The sequence below is a fragment of the Brachypodium distachyon genome, chromosome 2, assembly GCF_000005505.3.
Source record: "Brachypodium distachyon strain Bd21 chromosome 2, Brachypodium_distachyon_v3.0, whole genome shotgun sequence".
In the NCBI taxonomy this organism is placed as follows: Eukaryota; Viridiplantae; Streptophyta; class Magnoliopsida; order Poales; family Poaceae; genus Brachypodium; species Brachypodium distachyon.
This window is the reverse complement of record NC_016132.3, coordinates 17,300,283-17,319,445: the sequence shown is the minus strand read 5'-3', so window position 1 is coordinate 17,319,445 and position 19,163 is coordinate 17,300,283. Positions and strand designations below refer to the sequence as shown.

General features: G+C 49.6%; 2 protein-coding genes across 2 annotated transcripts; one reads left to right on the top strand and one right to left on the bottom strand.

Annotated features, from left to right (window-relative positions):
* Positions 1 to 1,944: 1,944 nt before the first annotated feature.
* On the top strand, positions 1,945 to 6,930 carry LOC100829178. Its single transcript, XM_003565990.4, has 3 exons — positions 1,945 to 2,225; positions 2,354 to 2,708; positions 3,708 to 6,930. Exons 1-3 carry the CDS (start codon positions 2,113 to 2,115, stop codon positions 6,600 to 6,602), a joined length of 3,363 nt encoding a protein of 1,120 aa, XP_003566038.1. The 5' UTR covers positions 1,945 to 2,112; the 3' UTR covers positions 6,603 to 6,930.
* On the bottom strand, positions 6,923 to 8,729 carry LOC100828581 (GDSL esterase/lipase At5g45670). The gene is made up of 3 exons (XM_003565988.4): positions 8,369 to 8,729; positions 7,953 to 8,077; positions 6,923 to 7,835 (listed from the first exon to the last, which is right to left on the bottom strand). Exons 1-3 carry the CDS (start codon positions 8,613 to 8,615, stop codon positions 7,113 to 7,115), a joined length of 1,095 nt encoding a protein of 364 aa, XP_003566036.1. The 5' UTR covers positions 8,616 to 8,729; the 3' UTR covers positions 6,923 to 7,112.
* Positions 8,730 to 19,163: the final 10,434 nt, after the last annotated feature.

Sequence of the window (19,163 nt, the reverse complement as noted above, 5' to 3'; positions counted from 1 at the left end):
ACTCCTTCCGATTCTAAATTGTTGTCAAAATATTACATGTATCTACACGTTTTTTAAAAATAGATATATTCATATTTGGACAAATTTGAGTTAAGAATTTAGAATCAGAGGGAGTACTGAACCTAAAGGAGCAACATTTCACGGGTTGCAAAAAAGAAATGTGAAGGTGTGATCAGGACGGATTGTTTCACTTTCATATCGAGCTGCCCGATCCAGCATGGCATGGCCATACCAGCGTGGCTGCTGAGTTGCGAGGCATACACCACCTCATCACACCGTACAGCAGGCATGTTTTGTCTTCCTGTAGCCGAACGAAAGCACTCTGTTCCGTGAAACCCGCACACCGGAGACCGTAGTAACTATCTATCGGCAGACTCGTCCTCGACCTCACACCGGTGCGCAGTCTCGTCGGTCATTCCTACGGGCACGAGATCACGCGGCTCGGTACGGGAGACTTGACGGTACTACGTATGGCACTATAGCAGCGGCCGGAGCAGAGCAGGGCTTGTTCACTGGTCGCGATCGAGGTCACGCGGCTCGATCTGTTTTACTGGAGGTTCATCTCATACAGAAGGCAGAAGATCACGATTCCTGGGTGGAAAAAGTTGAACGACAGGGGTGGAAATGGGGGTGGGGGTGGAGAAAGCTGTTTTGACTCCTGTTTTGTATCCTAGCCGGGCAGGCAGCGGCGGACACGCGCCAAAACCCAAGCACAAACCCACCAGCCCACATCCCGCGCTGCACAATTGGGCTGGTTTGGTTAGGCTGCTGGCATCTGCCCCTTGCACCCGCGATGCAAAAAACTGCCTCTCGTGCTGCATAAAAAAACGACCACATCGGAAGTTTTTTAGCTGCAGAGGGCTGCCTCTCCCTTGCTTCACCTCTGCCACTCCCGCCGCGGCATCTCTGGCGACTCGCCGGTAGGCTGCAAATTTTTTACCTCTACCCACTGACTTTCTTTAGTTCAAACAAATACATTAGTTTTTCAAAAAATTATGTCATTCTAAAATTTTAGTTCATTTGGTTGAACTAAGGAGGATCAAAAGGTATCCTGAGGGTCAAAAATTTGCAGCTCTACTCGCCGGCCTCGAGCTCTGCCGTCGCCGTCTCCATTTCTTTCGTCTCTGCGCCGTTCCTCTCCTGCGCTCACCGGCCGCCTTTTCTCAAACTCTTTCGCCTCTTGTCCTCGTTTCTCTGTCCCGCTGCAGTTTCAAACCAAACAGTGGGCTGCAGCATGGGCATGCAGCCCGGCTGCTGCATCCGGAGCTGTTGTGTCGCTCGTGCGCTGCAAGCAAAAGCCGTGAGGGCAAACAAACAGACCCATAGCAACTTCAGTTTTCTTGTTTCTCTTGGATGATGTTACCATTATTTGAGTATAAATAAAGCCAGCCATGATGGCATTTTCTAAAAAAAAAAAAGACTCCATCCCGTTCCTATCATATTCACTACCTCTTCGGTTTTCTCAAAGTTCAACTTGTCTCCGACTTCCTTAAATCCATAGACAAGCTAGTGATCCCTATACAGCAAGCCACCGTCTTTTCAGCCTTCCTTCGTGCCACTTCCATATCGGTATGTCTCGACCTTGTTGAACCGGAGTAAGTCCGACCCTGTTGATAGTGACGTTTTCCTCAGATGAGTAGGTCAAAGAAAGTGAGAGAAAGAAAGAGATGCGGAGATAGAACAGTACGAGAGAGAGAAGCGCTAGGTCCAGATGGGGAGAGCGGACGAATGAAAAATTATAATAGTTACTTGTGAAAAAAATAACCGTTAAGAAATATAACCATAAAAAATATTTGGTTGGAAAGGTAGTACTCCCTCCAATTCTAAATTGTTGCCGTTGTTCCAGCGTGAATTTGAACTAAAATTTAGCATACAGCGGGTTTCCAACCTGCAGAAATACCGAAGAAATCTCTTGAGAATGGTTTGAGCTGCTCCTGGCTGCTGGGCTGCGACGCCACCCCTGCTGGGAAAGCGGCAAAGCACTGGAGGCCCCAGAACCCTCTACCCCTGCGCCGCGCCTGGGGCTGCACGTCGCCTGCTGCCAGTGCTGCGCGGCTCCCTCGAGGTCCCGTCCCCTCCCCCTCGTCGCTTTCTTTCCCTCCACTCTCGTCCATGAAGGCCACGGGCGCGCGCGGGAAACTGAGCGGGGCAAAGGCGGGCGAGTGGGCGAGCCCTCCTCCCGCAATGTCTCCCGCCGCCGGCGGCCGCGCGCGCTTCTCGATCCGGTACGCTGCCAAACCCCTTTTCCGGCTCCGCATTGCGCGCTGGGAGGCGCTCTGAGTCTCTGACGCCGTGGCATCTGTTGTTTTTTCGTTTTGTATGTTTGTTCCGTCGCTGCCTTGCGACCGCGAAGGGAGTATGCAGTGCGGGCGCGGGCGGGGGCGGCGGACGAGCGCAGCAAGTGCTGGCCGTTCGGCAAGGCGGCGGGGCCGCTGCCGCCGATGGAGGTGCGGCGGTTCCGGTGGTGGGCGGACGAGGCGGCGCTGGCGGCGGAGTTGGAGGTGGAGGAGGAGGAGGAAGAGAGGCGGAAGGCCGCCATGCGCCGGAAGCGGTCCATCGTCGAGCTCTTCGCCGCCGTGCCGCCGGTCGGGGCGGGGAAGAGGAAGCTTGACAAGGAGAAGCTTGTGGCCGCCGGGGGTTTGCCCAAGAAGAGGTTCAAGAAGGAGAAGGCCCCCGTTGGCGCTGAGACTACCGCTGTGAGGAAAAAGGCAAGGCTTTCTTTGCTTGGTCAACCAGTACAGTACATACATTGCAAGATTGCATTCGCGTTGCTTGGATTTGCGATGTGTTCGTACTTTCTAGCGCGCCGGCAGCTATAAGGCTTGCCAGATCTGTAGAAGTAGTTGTGAAGTATTAGCTCTGAGAGAAGTGATTTTGCAAACAATAGGATGTGGAATTCTGGATGGAGGACAATGACTAACTTGTATTGAGGATTTGCAATTGAGAGTTAGATGTGGATTTGTGTTGAATGTGCTCTTACTATTATCGGTATGTATGCATAACTGGTATGTAAGTATGTGCACCCAAGTACCCAACTGTATAGCAAAACCTTGCAATTTTTAACATGAATGGCAAACAAGTACTCCCTCCGTCCGAGAATAAGTGTCGTGGATTTGTATAAGAATTTCCACGTCACTTATTTTGGGATGGAGGGAGTAGTAAATGTCCAGTTGTTTTGATATGGTTTTTGTAAGAAAAGGGACAGCTTCTTTCTTACTGGGTTATATCATATGTTTTAGACTCGTGATAGACGCTCATACACATTAGGCTTTGGAATAACGAGGCCAGGGGTGTTTCATCCTTATCGAAAAAGAAGGAGAGTTTTGGAATAGCTGAGTGGGATTATATATGTAAGTTCTCATGGTATGGTTGATTGACTATTTGGATGCAGCAATTGGGATTGCAAATACCAACTGTCGACCATAATGTTGTAGTTGTATTATCTCCTGGAGTAGTATAGCATTGTACGACATGAAACTAGACTGACCCAATTCCTTGAAATACAATAAGCATCATGGTATATCTCTGAACAGACTTCTCAAAAACTATATCTGAGTTTGTCTATGTTACCATCCGGCTATCCACTGAGCTGCATGGTTACATTTTCATTATGTTGCATTTGGACTTGCTCCGTGATATACCGCTGTCTGCTAAAATCCTAAAACTACATCTACAAGGGGGGTGACTTGTGATATTTACTGTTTCAGGAGAAAAGTGGAAACATCAAGGTCACCTCACTTAGCATTTCTCAATTATTTCAAGATGCCATACAAAAGAGGAAGCTCAAAAAATCTCCTAGCAAGAAAAAGAGAAATCAAGAGGTCTCAGTTTTACCGAACAAGAAAAGCATGAAGGGAAGCAAAAAGTCAGTTTTACCTGATCAGAAGGCTATAAAGAATAGTTGTCAGGTTCAAATCATTCTTAAGAAACACTTGAGAACAGAAATAGGTGCATTTCTGAAAAACAAAGATGTTACGTGCACACCAAAGTCCTCTTGCAAATTGAAACATGTTACATTTTCTGATGTGGATGGCATATGTGGATTGACTGCCTCTCAATCTAAAGATAACACGGAGCAATCACAGCTAATGCAGGCATCCCAGCAACCCTCCCAAAAAGGTAATTCTCAGATAGTTAATGGTCAGCACAATACAGAAGAAACACAGTTGGTGTATCAACAATCAGATGCTATATCAGGGACTGCTGAGGAGGATACCAGCTCTGTACCTGAGAAGGTAGGTTCAAGTGGTATCTCCTGTGCTGTTCCTCTTACCACATCAAAAGAAAGAACTATACTGCGCAATTCCATTGGTGTGCATCATTTCATAGAAATGTCTAATAGAGGCAATCGTTTGAACTCCATGAGCTCAGCTGCAGTATCTTTTCAACCACTTGCTCAAAACTTGGCTGGCGTAGACTTTCATTTGCAAGAAGGCATATATCTTGATATTGGGTGGCAAGCTGAAGAAAACCATCGTATGGCACCACAAGGAACACCTGTTCCTGCTTGTTTAGCAGTGGGGACAAGACCAGGACATCCTATGAGAACTCCGTTTCCACAACCTTCCAGCTCTCGTTATGTTGGTGCTCTCAAAGAAGCATATGATAGGAATAGAAGCACGGTTATGCATGAAAAGTTGGTTGCTAATGGCCATTTGACAGAAGTTCATCCTAGTGTTCTTAGCTCTGGTAAAGACATGCTGAGCACTATAAGCTCAACAGGATCAAACAAATCAACAGATCCTCAAACTACAGATTCTGTATCTGCATGCAGAAACATAAGTGCCAGTGATGACTATATTGGGCTTCCTGTTAATTCACATGGTGAATTCGTCAGGGTTCAACCTGGTGGTACTCTTAACAGTAAAGGGGTGCTTAAAAGACAATGCTCACTGGAGGATTCTGTGTATCCTTCAGCATCTCCAACTTTTTCCACGCCTAATACTTCCATGGATTATGCCCATTCAAGAGTCAACCATCAAGCTCTGCCATTTTCTACAGTTGCCAATTTTGGTATTCAGCAAGGCCCTCATCTTACTCACACAATGCCAACTGCATATGGCATGGGTTTAAGACAGTTTCCAATTTCTGAAAGAATGCAACTTCATAACTACCCAGTACCCAGCAACAATTCATGCAGCAAACAACTAGGGAGTTCAGTGCAATGTTTTTGCTCTCGATGCCTGCGACATGATAATCAACTTCAGAAGTCGCTTGAGATGCAAAGCTGCTTCCCTGGACAGAATTATGTGCAAAGTATCCAACCCGCTGTTGAAACAACTATGCGCCTAATGGGCAGAACAGTTACTCTTGGAACCAGCAGTAAACAGTGTGGAGGTCTAGAAAACAATGGTCCATATTCCAGTAAGCAAATCAGAGTTGAAGATCATTACTTACCAGGAACAAGTACAAAAGTTTTTCCCAAGCTGTTCTGTGGAGGGTTGGTTGATCCTCCTAGCACATTTAGGATGTCAAATGGAGAGAGACCGCCATCTGAATATGCATCATGTTTTTCTTCTCTTCCAGCAGCTGAGCTAGGGCCTGGTTTTGATACAAATAGTTTCAGAACAAGCAATCACAGTCAACAGCCTCAGTTAGCTGTGCCAGACACGCTGTTTATGCAACCAGTGAAAAGGTACAATGAGTCTGGGTCAGGGCATCAGCGACCAAGTGTAGAAAGTCAAGTTCAAGGCACTGCTAACCACCTACAGCTTGGTCCTGTGCACCACAGACGCACTCCTAGTGTTGCATCAATGTCATCTTATGATCCAAAGAACAACTTTAAAAACTTTGCAGAACCAAGAGCAGGGGCATCCGAGTTCAGCTTTTTCCCTCAAAGAAGTTGCAACATGACACAGAGGACCCCAGTATCACCTTTTCTGTCTGGTTACTACTCTGTTCAGAGCAGTCCTGCCTTAACAACTCCAACAAAGTTTACCTCCCTCCGTCCATTGCCCCCTTCAATGATCTCTTCTCATGTTTACAGTAGTGAAAATGCAGAGCCTCATGGATCTACTCCATTTCATCCAGCAGCTCCCCTCTCCCGTCGATCAGAAATTAATAATGCCCCTGGTGATGCGATCCTTACAGGAACGAAGCAGACAGAACAGGCTCCCATAGGATCAAATCTTGAGAGTTCAAAACAAATCAACAAAAGTTGCAAGAGACCAGCTGAAAATGATGATGTGTTGTTGACAATATCAAAGAAACCTTGCATACCAGTAGGAAAGGATGTAAATATGTCACCACTCCCAGCAGAAGAGCTAGGATTCGGTGGATCTAAACCAGATGGGCAACCTCTATATATGCCTGTTCGTCTTGGCAACCGACCTGAAATGAATCTTCGACTTGTAAATGGTCCGGCATGGTCAGATCCTGTCGACAGTGTGGTAGCAAGACCTGTTAAATTGAAGCCCGGAGCAAAGCACATACTTCAGCCATGTGCTAGTGCTAGTACAGATCAAGAACATTCCTGGCCTGTGCATTCGGTCGTACAGCTTGCAGCGGAGAATGATGCTTTTACAGTAGGTTCATCAAAGAAGATGGATGCTGAAAGCTACAGAGTGCAACCACTCCCGGAGGTAAATGCAAGCCTTTTATGATCATTGGATCGACTGGCTATTCATGAAGAAGCTTCATGCCCTGTGGTCCAACCTGAAACCAGATTAATAATTTCTACGGGAGGTATTTTGTGGCTTCTTGCAGGTTGCAACAGCTTTCTCCCGTAATGTTGTAGCCTGAACTTCGTACTGTTTGTTATCCCCTGCATTTTGATAGGATGACAGTTTTCAGTGCTTGGGATAGATTGAATTTTCCGGCACTGAGACTTATGTTAGTTGGTTTTCGTCATGTTAATTTGTAACTGCTGGGTTGGCGAATTCCCCCAGCAATGGATGTTCTTTCAAGGCAAAAAAAAAACATATGTTTAAATGCTGCCCAATCATACATACATTGCCATTGCCGCCCATCTAAACCACTGTGAACTGTGTACAAAGCATACAGTTGCAAAATTCAGACACAGAAGTGTCATCATCTTATATGTGTGTTGTTCACCAAATAATAACCAGAACAGTGCATGCACGCCGAGTACACCGACAGACGAACTGATCGGACTAGAGCCGGGCGAGTGTCCGGAGGTCGACGGGGTGCACGTCGGAGGGCAGGCGGGCGCTGTAGGCCCGCTGTCCGACGAGCTCGTTGGCGGCCTCGGTCGGGTGGAAGGCGTCCCAGAAGAGGTACTCATGCCGGTTGGCGCAGGGCGTCTGGAACGGCAGGCAAGTCACCTGCCCGTTGTTCCTCCCCACGCCACAGCACCCGGCATTGGTCACCTTCAACCCATGCGCACCAGGGGCCTTCAGTATATCAGCGAAGATGCCATCAATGTTGACATAGGTGAAGTGCGCGCCGGGGAGCGCGTTGAACTGGTCGACGATGCCGGTGAGCCTGCGGTTGAACATCCGGACGGCGGTGTCGATGCGGTCGACGCAGGCGACGCCATTGGCGCTGCCCTGGGCCAGCTCGTTGGGGCTGCACCCGACCTGCCCGACCCCCATGAGCGCCACCTTGCGCGCGCCGTAGCCGTAGAGGACCCGCAGGAGCTCCGTGTAGCGGGCGGCGAGGTCGTCGGCGTACTGCTGCGGCGTGTAGCGGCTGCCGGTGTTGTAGAAGGCCGGCATGAAGTAGTTGTTGAGGTAGTCGTTGCTGCCCATGCCGACGGTGAAGATGCACCGGCTCAGGTGCGCCGCCGCCGCGTCCTCGTCGCCCAGGATGCTCACCAGCTGCTGCACCGCGGACTGGTAGTTCTGGACTTGCCCGCTGAAGCTGATCCGCCCGCCCTGTCACAAGTGAGAAGAACCAGCTGATTGTTGTTAAGATATGAAGAGATAATGCCATAATGGACCATTGATTGAAATTTGGAGGCGAATGAAAGTCGTGCGTAAGTAACTAAGTACCAGCTGCTGGCCGGTCTCTTCGCGGATGCCAGCGGCGGCGGAGGCGAAGTTGACGCCGGTGAGGAGCTGGTCGCTGCTTGCGCCGGCGAACGGGGGGATGAAGTCGTCGAAGCCCAGAAGCCTGGCTGCGCCCAACGTAAAAAGAGCAAAGCGTCAGCGTGCCGGCCAGCTGGTGTAAAAATTTCGACTTTTTCTCCTGAAGAAGTCCGGCTCCGGCACGGCCCAACCCGGCTTGGGGCCCAGCAGCTCAAAAGACTTGCTAGCCTGTAATATTGCAGTCTATTGTTGTCCCGACAATCCGACTAATGCACGACTCTACACTGTATCTGTAGATCGTATCGTACGTCGGTGGGTGGGGCGTGTTACTGATTAAGACGCTTCGACGGTCAGTGTGGCCGTGATCTACGGGTGCTTACAGATGACATCGACGGTGGTGAGGCCGTTGCTGAAGCGTCCGGTGGGTCCGCCGGCGAAGTCGATCCCGTAGGGCGGGTAGTTGGCGCGCGCCATGGACACGATCACGTTGTTGTTCCCGTTGTCCACCAGGGAGTCCCCGAACACGAAGTAGCACGGCACCTGCGGCGCCGCCCCGGCCGTCCTCGCCGCCGTGCCCACCATGGCCGCCACCAACAACACGATAAGCGAACGCCACACGCGCCCCATTGCAAATTCCTTAAACTCTCTTCTCCAAGTTCAGCTCCAGAGTGTGTGTGTACACTGTTCAGTGAGCACCGGTCACTGGCTCGCTGCTGCGGTTCCGATTGCGACACAAGACTGTGCTGTGTATATATAGGACTGATGGATGGAATGGGAGGGTACTTGGATTGGGGATAGGATTGGACAGGGTGGAGATTAGTAATGGTTGGGGCTTTCTGGCCACTCGACGTTAGGTCCAGCATTTAAGTCGAGGCGGCGGGCAATGTGCGTGGGCCGGTTTTTTTTTTTTTCCTAGAATACGCCTAAGCACTCATCGTTTATAGATAGAAGCTGCTAAGAGGCAGAAAAAAAATACAAATGTCTTTATCCCATGTCTCTCCACGGAATTACAGAGTCTCGCACAAAATGGAAAAAGAAAGAGGGATTATAGAATAGCTTGGCATCTCTCCAATTCCACCATTCGGAAGAGATATCGACAAAAAGGGATGTTCTACAGGGGCGTTTGTTGTCGAAAACGATGCCGTTTCTATGCTTCCATATAGACCAGCAAACGAGGCTGATCCCTGTGGCCAAGTCCCTCCTTTCGTTACCTGCGATAGTAAGGCTGTCCCACCAGTCGACGAGCGTTGAGTTCTGTGATGGAGTCCAATCCGCCTTGTGCCAGGATGCGAAGACGTCATGCCAAATGGACCTAGAAAAAGAACACCCCAACAGCAAATGGTTGATGGTCTCTCCTTCTTGATCGCAGAGGGGGCAGAAGGCAGGATGATCCAACCCTCTCCTTGCCAGGCGATCTGCAGTCCAGCAGCGCTACCGTCCTACAAGCCACATGAAGATCTTGCATTTATTGGGAGCTTTTGATTTCCAGATTAGATCGTAGCCTAACATGACTTCTCTGCCCCTGAAGAAGGTGCCGTATGCAGATTTCACAGAGAATCTGCCTGAAGCAGACCAATTCCAGTAGAAGAGATCTTCTCCATCGCCCGGCAGAACAACATTGTTGACACAGTCCCACAAAAGAAGGAACTCTTGCCAATGTTCAGCGACGATGTTAAGGTTAAGGAAGCAAGCCCAACGATTGCCGGTGAGGGCCTCCTTGACAGAGAGCAGCCTCTCGCTTCTGTGGACAACAGCAAAGATATGAGGGGCGAGGTCTTTGAATCGAGAAGAAAAGAACCACAGATCAGTCCAGAACGATGTGGAGTTCCCATCCAGAGCCAGAGCAGAAGTGGCGGCTTCGAAAAGGTCGACAGCCAGTGGCGGAGGACGCAGAGAGAGATCCTGCCAAGGGCAGTTCCTGTCAGTTCTTTGAAGCCAGAGCCATTTGGTCTGCAGCGCCACGTTGAGAAGGCGCAAATTAGGGATACCGAGACCACCAAATTTGCATGGAGCGCAGACGACATCCCAGGCAACCAAGCAGTTACCGCCGCTAACTTCTTTCTTCCCTTTCCAAAGGAACCCACGACAAATCCTCTCGATACTCGAAATGGTTTTGGAAGGAAGTTTGAGGGAGAGCATAGCATACACAGGGATGGCGGAAAGGGTAGATTTGATGAGAGTGAGGCGACCTCCCATAGAGAGCATGGAAGCCCTCCAACTCTGAAGCTTTGAGCCAATCTTGTCCAGCAAAGACTTCATCTAGGCGGGGAAAGCTTACGGTGATGTAGGGGGAGGCCCAAATAGGAGCAAGGGAAGCCGTCGTTTTGGCAAAGATGTGCTTCGAGAAGATTGACTTGAGCCTCGTTGCAACATATAGCGTGGGCAAAAGATTTGGACAAGTTGACTTTCAGGCCAGAGGCTTCGCCGAAGTCTTCCAAGATGGACGAGAAGGCAAAGAAGTCTCTTGCGTTCGGCGCCAGGAACGTGACGATGTCATCCGCAAAAATGGAGGTACGGTGTCGTAAGCCACAATCCGTCAGCACTCCCTCCTCGTGAGCTCGCAGTAACAAAGAATTGAAGATGTCCATTGCTATCACGAAGAGCATAAGAGAGAGAGGGTCTCCTTGACGAAGACCGCGAAGGTGGGCAATCGAATCCCCTGGGATGCCGTTGAGATGGACTTTAGTCGTGGCAGTCCCCAAGAGTCCGCCAATCCAGGTGATCCATCTTCTTCCGAATCCACGATGGACGAGAACGTTGAATAGGAAGGACCAGCGGAGAGAGTCGAAAGCTTTGGCGATGTCAAGCTCAAGAAGGATCGAGGCACGGCCTTCAGAGTGAAGCTTCCGAACAGAGTTTTGAACCAGTGAGAAGTTGTCGTGAAGACAACGTCCTTTGATCCGGATGCCCACGATAACCGGCAGGCGAGGAGCCAGTCTGTTCGCGAGGACCTTGGCTATGAACTTTCCCAAGGCGTGGTTCATAGGATGGCTAGCTAGCCGTCAGTACGGTTAGTTACTTGCTGATTGTAAACGTATAAAGTGTAGTTCGGTTCAGTTGCTGAGAATCGAATACAGGTAGAGTGGTTGCAGCTTTAAACTTGGAGCAACACCGCCCAGCACATCAACAGTCCGTAGAGATGCTGTATAGAAACAGTATCTGCAATTCTACGCTCCCCAAAATAAAACCCTGCGGAATGGCAGTATATTCTTCAGTCTAGCTTGTGTGCAGGATGGGGCCTTCTTCGGTTCCGCTAGCCGCTTCCACCGTGTATGGAAGCTTTGACCTGAAGTAACGTACGACTAGCTAATCCAGTACATATGTGCCCCGCTGAATAACTCACCGACATTTCAGTCGATCCTGTGTTTATGTGCCGAATCTTCAGTTATCGCCCCCAAATCATCACCGATCATTCGATTCGATCCACTACTACAAAACGGTCTATATCTCACGGCACATCAGTAACGGGTCCGGCCCGACCGTTACTGATGAACAGAACGGGGTCTGTCCGTCCCTGCCCAGCCATACATCAGTGGCGGTCGCGCGAGGCGACCGCCACTGATGAACAATCATACCTCGCGAGATACATCAGTGGCGGTCGGTTAAGAGGCGACCGCCACTGATGAACCACGCATCAATAACGGTCGCCCTAACGCGACCGTTACTGATGTACCCCCTATTATCAGTAACGGTCGCCCAAGTCCCGACTGCCACTGATGATCGTCGCGGTTTAAATACACTGGGCAGAGCTGCAGCTGGTCGCGCTGTGCGTCGTAACGGACCAGCTGCGGCCCATCTTCCTCGACGACGACGAAGCCATGCCGATTTCGCCCGCCGGCGAGCCCCCCAGGTAGTGCTCCTCCCTCTCCCTTCCTCCTCTCCCCCCCCCCCCCCCCCCGCGCCGGCGGCCGCTGTCTCCATGGCCGGCGAGCTCCGATCTTCGAGGCTGAAGCTTCCCTCTCCCTTGCAAGCTCTCTCTCCCTCCCGATCTGCCTCGCTGGCCTCCAATTTCTCTCCGAAGTTCCCCAATTTCAAATTTTTGAGCTCCGGTCGCCGGCCAAAATGCGGCCTCCTCATCGTCGCCCGGAGCTTCTCTCTCCCTTGCGAGCTCTCTCTCCCTCCCGATCTTTCTCACCGGCATCCAATTTCTCTCCGAATGTCTCTAATTTCAAATTTTTAGTTAGCTCTGGTTAATTAACACCTTAATCCCCTTGTCAATGATTAGGCTAACTATTTTGCTTTGTTTGTTTTCTTGTGTATTGTGTTGTAGATCGAAGAACCGTTCTTGGATGTACGCCAAGGAAAGAATCAATGCTCGATGGATAACCGAATGAACGGGTTTTTTGGGAGTCACGAAAGGTGATATGGAACGAAAAGGACTTGTGATGATGCGTTGTCCATGTCGCAAATGTGGAAACACATGCATGATAAGCCTGAAGATGTTCAGATGCACGTGCTGGCATCGGGTTTTGTGGAAGGTTATTCTCGCTAGACTTGTCACGGGAGGATGCGGTTGATGTCGGTAGCGGTAGCGAAGATGACGATGTCCTGTAGTATGATCTGGCGAATGATTCCGAGAAAGAAACAAGGGTCGATGAGGAGGCTAATGTGGAAGGTGAAGGAGCTCCACGTGGCAGGATTGCCGAAATGCTAGATGACCCGTACCTACGGGACCAGCTGGAGGACCCCGAAGATGAGGCAGAGTGTGCTCAGTTCAAAAAATTGTTGGAAAACGCAAACACACCCTTGTATGATGGAGCTGGCGAAGAAAACAACGTGCTCGAAGTGACGCTCAAACTTTTGAGGCTGAAGGCAGCATCATGCTGGTCAGACAAGGGCTTCACGGACTTGTTGAGTTACCTTGCTTCGGTTTTTCCACGGCCAAACAAGTTGCCCAAGAGCACATACGAGGCGAAGAAGATTACATGCCCGTTTGGATTAGATTGCGTGAAACATCATTCATGTCCAAACGACAGCATGGTATACATTGGAGAATATGAGAACCATGAGAGCTGCCACATATGCGGTGCATCGAGATACAAGAAGAAAAACGCCAGAGGTGGCGAAGACGATGGGGAAGAAGTGATGAAGGGCAGGCCGGTAAAGACTGTCTGGTATCTTACGGCAAGTGGCCGAGTTGAGCGTTGGATGCAGAACATTAAGGACGCGAGGTATCTCATCCATCACGATCCAGCGGAGTCAGCATTCGATCCTGACGGGCACTACCGTGTGGAGAAAGCTGGGGTCCTAAGACACCCTGCAGATGGGACTGTGGAGGAACTTCGACACGGCATTTCTAGATTTCGGAACAGAGCCCAGAAACCTGAGGCTCGGTCTCAGCACTGACGGGATAAATCTTTTCGGAAACATGAACAACAGGCACAGCACATGGCCAGTGATCTTGTTTGTCCAGAACCTTCCTCCATGGTTAATCATGAAGAGAAAGTACATCCACATGTGCATGCTCATATAGGGTCCAAAGCAGGCGGGAGCTGACCTAAATGTGTGTCTGCAGCTAGTGAAGGATGAGCTGAAGCAGCTTTGGAACCCTGGCAGAGTGGTTTGGGACGCAAACAGGAGGGAGTACTTCACGATGAGAGCAGCGCTTCTGACCTGCGTGCATGACTACCCCGCGAATGGAAATACTTCATGCCAGGTGACACATGGCTACAAGGCCTGTACAAAGTGCGGGGAAAACACGACATCGGAGAAGTTGCCCGCTTCATCCAAAATTGTTTACATGGGCCACCGAGAGTGGTTGGATGCTAAAGACCCTTGGAGGGATGACAAGGAAAGGTTCAATGGGAAGACGGAGCACGGGACTGCGCCGAAGGAGAAGTCTGGTATGCAAATCCTTGAAATTGTGAACGATCTTGAGGTTGTCCCCGGAAAGATTGCTGCGAAGAAATATAAGGAACCTGAAGGTCCGTATTCTGGGACCTGGAGTATTGGGCACATTTAGAATGCCGCCACAACATAGATGTCATGCACGTGGAGAAAAATGTATGCGACAGCGTGCTGGGGTTGCTGATGAACATTCCAGAGAAGACGAAAGATGGACCCAATGCACAGAAGGACATGGAACTCATGTCTATCAGAAAAGAGTTGTGGGGCAAAGATCAAGTGTCGGCAACCGACAAGAATGGTTTCGTGACGGTGACCACGCGGTGTCGTCTTGCATGTTACAACCTGTACAAAGACGAGTTGTCTAGGATGTGCCAGTGCCTGCAGGGCATTAAAGTCCCATCGAACTACTCGTCGAGCATCAAGCATCTAGTTGACATGAAGAGTCACAAGCTATCTGGCATGAAGTCTCACGACAACCATGTCATACTCACTCAGTTACTTCCAGTCGCAATCAGAGGTATCATGGAGCCGCACGTAAGTGAGACAATCATGAAGCTTTCTGACTTCTTTGAGAGCATCTCACAGAAGTCAATCACCGTTAGACGATGCCAGATACTGAAGGATAGTATGATACAGATTATGTGCGAGCTCGAGATGTTCTTCCCTCCATCATTCTTCGATATCATGGTCCATCTAATGATCCACATATGCGATGAGATCTTGTCCCTAGGGCCCTCGTTCCTGCATAACACGCATGGCCCTGAACGATACAACGGGGTTCTGAAGCGCTACGTTCGTAACAGATCGCGTCCGGAACGTAGCATCGTGGAAGGCTTTAGGGCAGAAGAGTGCATCGAGTTCTGCACGGATTGGTTGGCCGATCAGAAATCAATAGGTGTTCCTGAATCACGGCACAAGGGCAAGCTTGATGGGGAAGGTGGCCTTGGACATACATACCTTAATGTCTATGGAAGAGGAAGGAAGCTGACTTTGAAAGAGCACATTTAGTTGCGTTGCAAACTGTCGATTTCTGTCGGCCTTATCAGGAAATGCACATGGAACAACTGCGAAATGAAAACCCTAAAAGAGGAGAAGTCTGGATCCACTGGGAGCACAATAAAACATTCGCAGCGTGGCTGAAGAATTATTGGTACGGCAGGGAGACGACCAATGTATCAGAAGAGACGGTTGCATGTTTGTCACGGGAACCTGCTTACCACGTCTCTACTTGGCAATCATATGCGATCAACGGCTATAACTTCTACACTGCGTCTCAGGACCGTAAAAGCACGTATCAAAATACTGGTGTAGTCATGACTTCTGAGACCTCGACCGACGAAAACAGCCAAACCAAAGCGTTCTTCGATGTTATCAAGGAGATCTGGAAATTGGAGTACTCGATCACAAAGATCCCAATGTTCCGTGTAAGATGGACCAAAGGTGACAAAGAAGAAAGTCACAAGTTCACGACGATGGTGCTACCTCCTGAGATCCCTCGTGAACAAGTTGACGTGAGAAAAATACCGGCAAGAAAGGAACCATGGGTCTTTGCTAAACAATGCAAGCAGGTATTCTACATAGACGACCCGGCAAATAAAGGCCGCGTCGTAGTAAGAAGAGGGAAAAGAAGCATTGTTGGAGTTGACGGAGTTACTTCACAAGAAGATTACGAAGGTTTCCATGATCCGACGACCGCCGCAGATGACGAAGAAGCGGAACGCACGATTTTAACGAGGAAAAGGAGAGGGAAAAGAAAAAGTGATGGGAGCGAGAGCGAGAAAATACCACAAAAACCCTACCTCAGAAGCAGTTCTGCGAGGAGTTAAGTTATGACTTACCGAAGGAAAGAGAAGCACTAGTAGTCACATTGTAAAAATTTACTCGTACTGAATCTTAATGCAAACTTTGTACTCCCTCCGTCCAACAAAGGATGTCTCAACTTTGAGTAAATTTGAATGCATCTATATACTAAGTTATGTCTAGATACATTCAAATTTTGACAAACTTGAGACATCTTTTGTTGGACGGAGAGAGTACTAAGTGAAATTATGTATGAAATTTTTTATGCATGTGATGAAATTTTTGAATTTAATGTAGCATAAATATTAGAGAAATGCATGAATTGATTCCTCAAACATAATTTCAAAGGGACGGGTTTTCTAAATTTGAATTAATACAACTGCCCCAACAAGCATAGTAGCACATTAGTAAAGGTCAACTACTGATCGTTACTGATGTATTGGAGCACATCAGTAACGGTCGGTCGCTCTGCCGCCCGTTATTGATGTAAGCACATCAGTAAAGGTTGTTGAGCCTCCCGCCCGTTACTATGTGTGGGTGATCATTAGTAACGGTCGCGCGGTTACGCGACCACCACTGATGTGCTTCGGCATATAAAAGGAGCGGCCGAAACCCTAGCCCGTCACTTTCCTAGTAGACAAAATTTGCTAGTTTTTTAGCATAGGTCATGCCGAAATTTTCGGCCGATATATATTTGATGGCATAGGTACAAGATGGGCAAGAGTAGCCAGAAACCAGTTTTTGATCGGAAGGAGGTAGATCGTGTCGATGAAGAGTCTTCATCGGGAGAGCAAATTGCCAGCTCTGGCTCAGGTAGCTCTCGTTCAGAAGAGTGCGACAACGAGCGACGGGTGGAAGAGATTAACCCGCAGCCAACTGAAACTCCCGCTAAGAATCCAAGGAAGAAGACGCCGAGGGGGAGCCACAACTTGAAGGAGTTCTGTTACGTGGTCACCCGGCACTCTGAGAGAGGCCGCCTGGAGTTGCCTGAGAGGGCACAGAAGGCCTTCGCAACGACCTGTGGAGCCGTTGCACGTAAATATTGCAAGATCACCGACGAGTGGAGTGGCATCTCCGAAGTTGTTAGAAACACGTGCATCGCAGACGTTGCAAGGAGGTTCTAAGTCACTGACGAGTGGCGCGAGCGATTCCTAGCGGCCGTCAACATAGCAAGCACAATGGACTTGCTAATTGGAAAACCACCGCTAGAAAGTGGATGGACAAACCGTATGAGATCATCAAGAAGAAATGGCCGTCAATAACTGATGAGGTCGAATGGGACAAATTCAAGAAGCAATCCTCTGACCCTGCCTTCATTGCGAAGAGTGAACGTATGAGGGCGTTGCGCGCGAGGAAGCCCTTGAACCACAGGCTAGGGAGTGCAGGGAAAGAGGGGAAGAAGAAGGTCTGGCGCAAGCAGGACCGAATTCTCGAGGCGGTAGGCAGGGTACCTCCAGTGCATGACATGCTGGAGGACCAACGTGCTAAAGAATATGCACGTCGGCACATGACACCAAAGGAGTGGGCGGGCATTGAGCCAATGCAGCCGCCTGTTAAAAAATTTACAGTAAGTGTTCACGTGCATTTATTTGTTTCCGGCGTTAATCATGACACTCCTGATCCATATAGACTCACGTCCTGTCTTATATTATAACAGGAAAATGCCCACAAATGGGAGGAGAGCAAGAGGTCAGAAACATCTGACAACTCCGTGCAGAGCAAGAGGTGGGAGTCGGCTGTGACCGCCGGCTTTCAAAAGGCGGAGCACACGGACCGTGTTCCAGGGGAAGGCGAAGGGGCATGCTGGGATGATTATTTCCCGCCTGCTCCGAAGCGAAGCAGGGTCCAGAAAAAGCTCCCCGCTTCTGCTGAAATAATAGAACAAGCTAAGGCGGAGACGCGAGAGCAGGCATCTATCGTGTCTCAAGAGGTGTCGCGAGAATATGCAGTGCAAGTCGTCCATCATTTGGTGTCGGCATTGGCCAAAGACCACCCCGCCCTTGACGCCATACTAGGGGGAGGAGTGGAAGGTTTGAGCACCCCGCTGAAGAGCAGCGCCGCCTACGACACATGTATGGACGACTAAGACACCAACACCCCAGGTTACAGCCCGGGTCCTAGCATGGACAACCCCCCCCCCCCTCTAGCCAACCAGACCCAAGCGAGGGCATCCGGGATAACGATCCGGGTCGAGTGACAACATCCTTGTAAGCATACTTTTCAAACTCTTTTTCACTCCTTACCTTCATGAATAAAGATCTTACACACATATATGCCTTCTTCTTGTTACGCGCGGGCACCGGTGAAGTGTCGTATCCACGTAGACAAGCCTGGGAAGCCTGTAGGCGCCATTGGCCGCCTGATGCCCAGACAATCACCGCCACTGGTGCACGGCATTCTTATGAACGACGCACAAGTGAGTGTGATGGTGGACTCCGTCGTCGACGACCATCGTGATTATGCTATCCCGCTACCTCCGAAGGAAGGCATGGACATCCTAGGCGGTTGTCCAAACTACCGCATTATATGGCCTAGGAGCTTGGTATCTCTCTACAACCAGCGCCGGCCCTCTATGACTCCATCTCCCTCCGCCCATAAAGGTACTTCTCAATCGCCGCTCGGCCTTTCTCCTAGGATACCTCCTCCTGTCGATGCCGGCGGAGATGAAGAGCGGGTAATGTCGATGCCACCACAGCTCAAAGATAGCCAGACCATAGGGTCGGCACAGGTTGCAAGCGTCCCTCCTACCTTCTCTCTCTTGGGTGCCGCTGAGTCCATGGGTGGCCGCAAGATCGATGACAAGTACAAGGCAGAGGAGCAGAAGGCATGGGACAATAAGAGGAGGCATAAAAAGAGGGGGCGCGGTGGCAAGACCATTAAGGAGTCCTCCAATGTCAATCAAGATGAGATACACTATGTGCCTGACATAACTGGAGTCTGGGAGGACAATAGGCCTGACATTCTCATAGAGAACCCCCGTCAAGGCCAGAGATTCGAATACGGATCCTATTTCGTGGCTAGGGAGTTTGGCCGGGTGCTTTTTTACTATCCTAGATGATCGATGGTCACCGAAGATTCCCTGCGTGCCGTGTCTAGAGAGATGCAAGAGCTTCATCAGTTCTACATGCAAACGTCAACTGGTTCTCAATAGCATGCCCAACAGATCAATGTACGAAACCCAAAAGACTATGCCTTCTTTGACCAAGAAATCAGGAACGTCCTATCACCTTTGGTGTGGAGTTCAATGAACCGTTCCACCTTTTCAACCGCCAAAAGCTTGATATCAATCTCTTAAGGCTGTGGTCTGCCTAATAAATAAGAGAACTGCGGCGAACGGAGGTAAAAAAAGTAGCCATTCTAGACCCCGCGATGTTCAACTACGGTGACATCGGTCTTGAGCCAGAAAAGGATCACTCAAGAACCCTGGCATCTAAATACTTGGTGGCATGTCTCGAGAAATACGCGGACCACGACTTTATCCTCTTCTTTCTTAATTTTGAGTAAGTTCAATTTTATATATGGAACCGT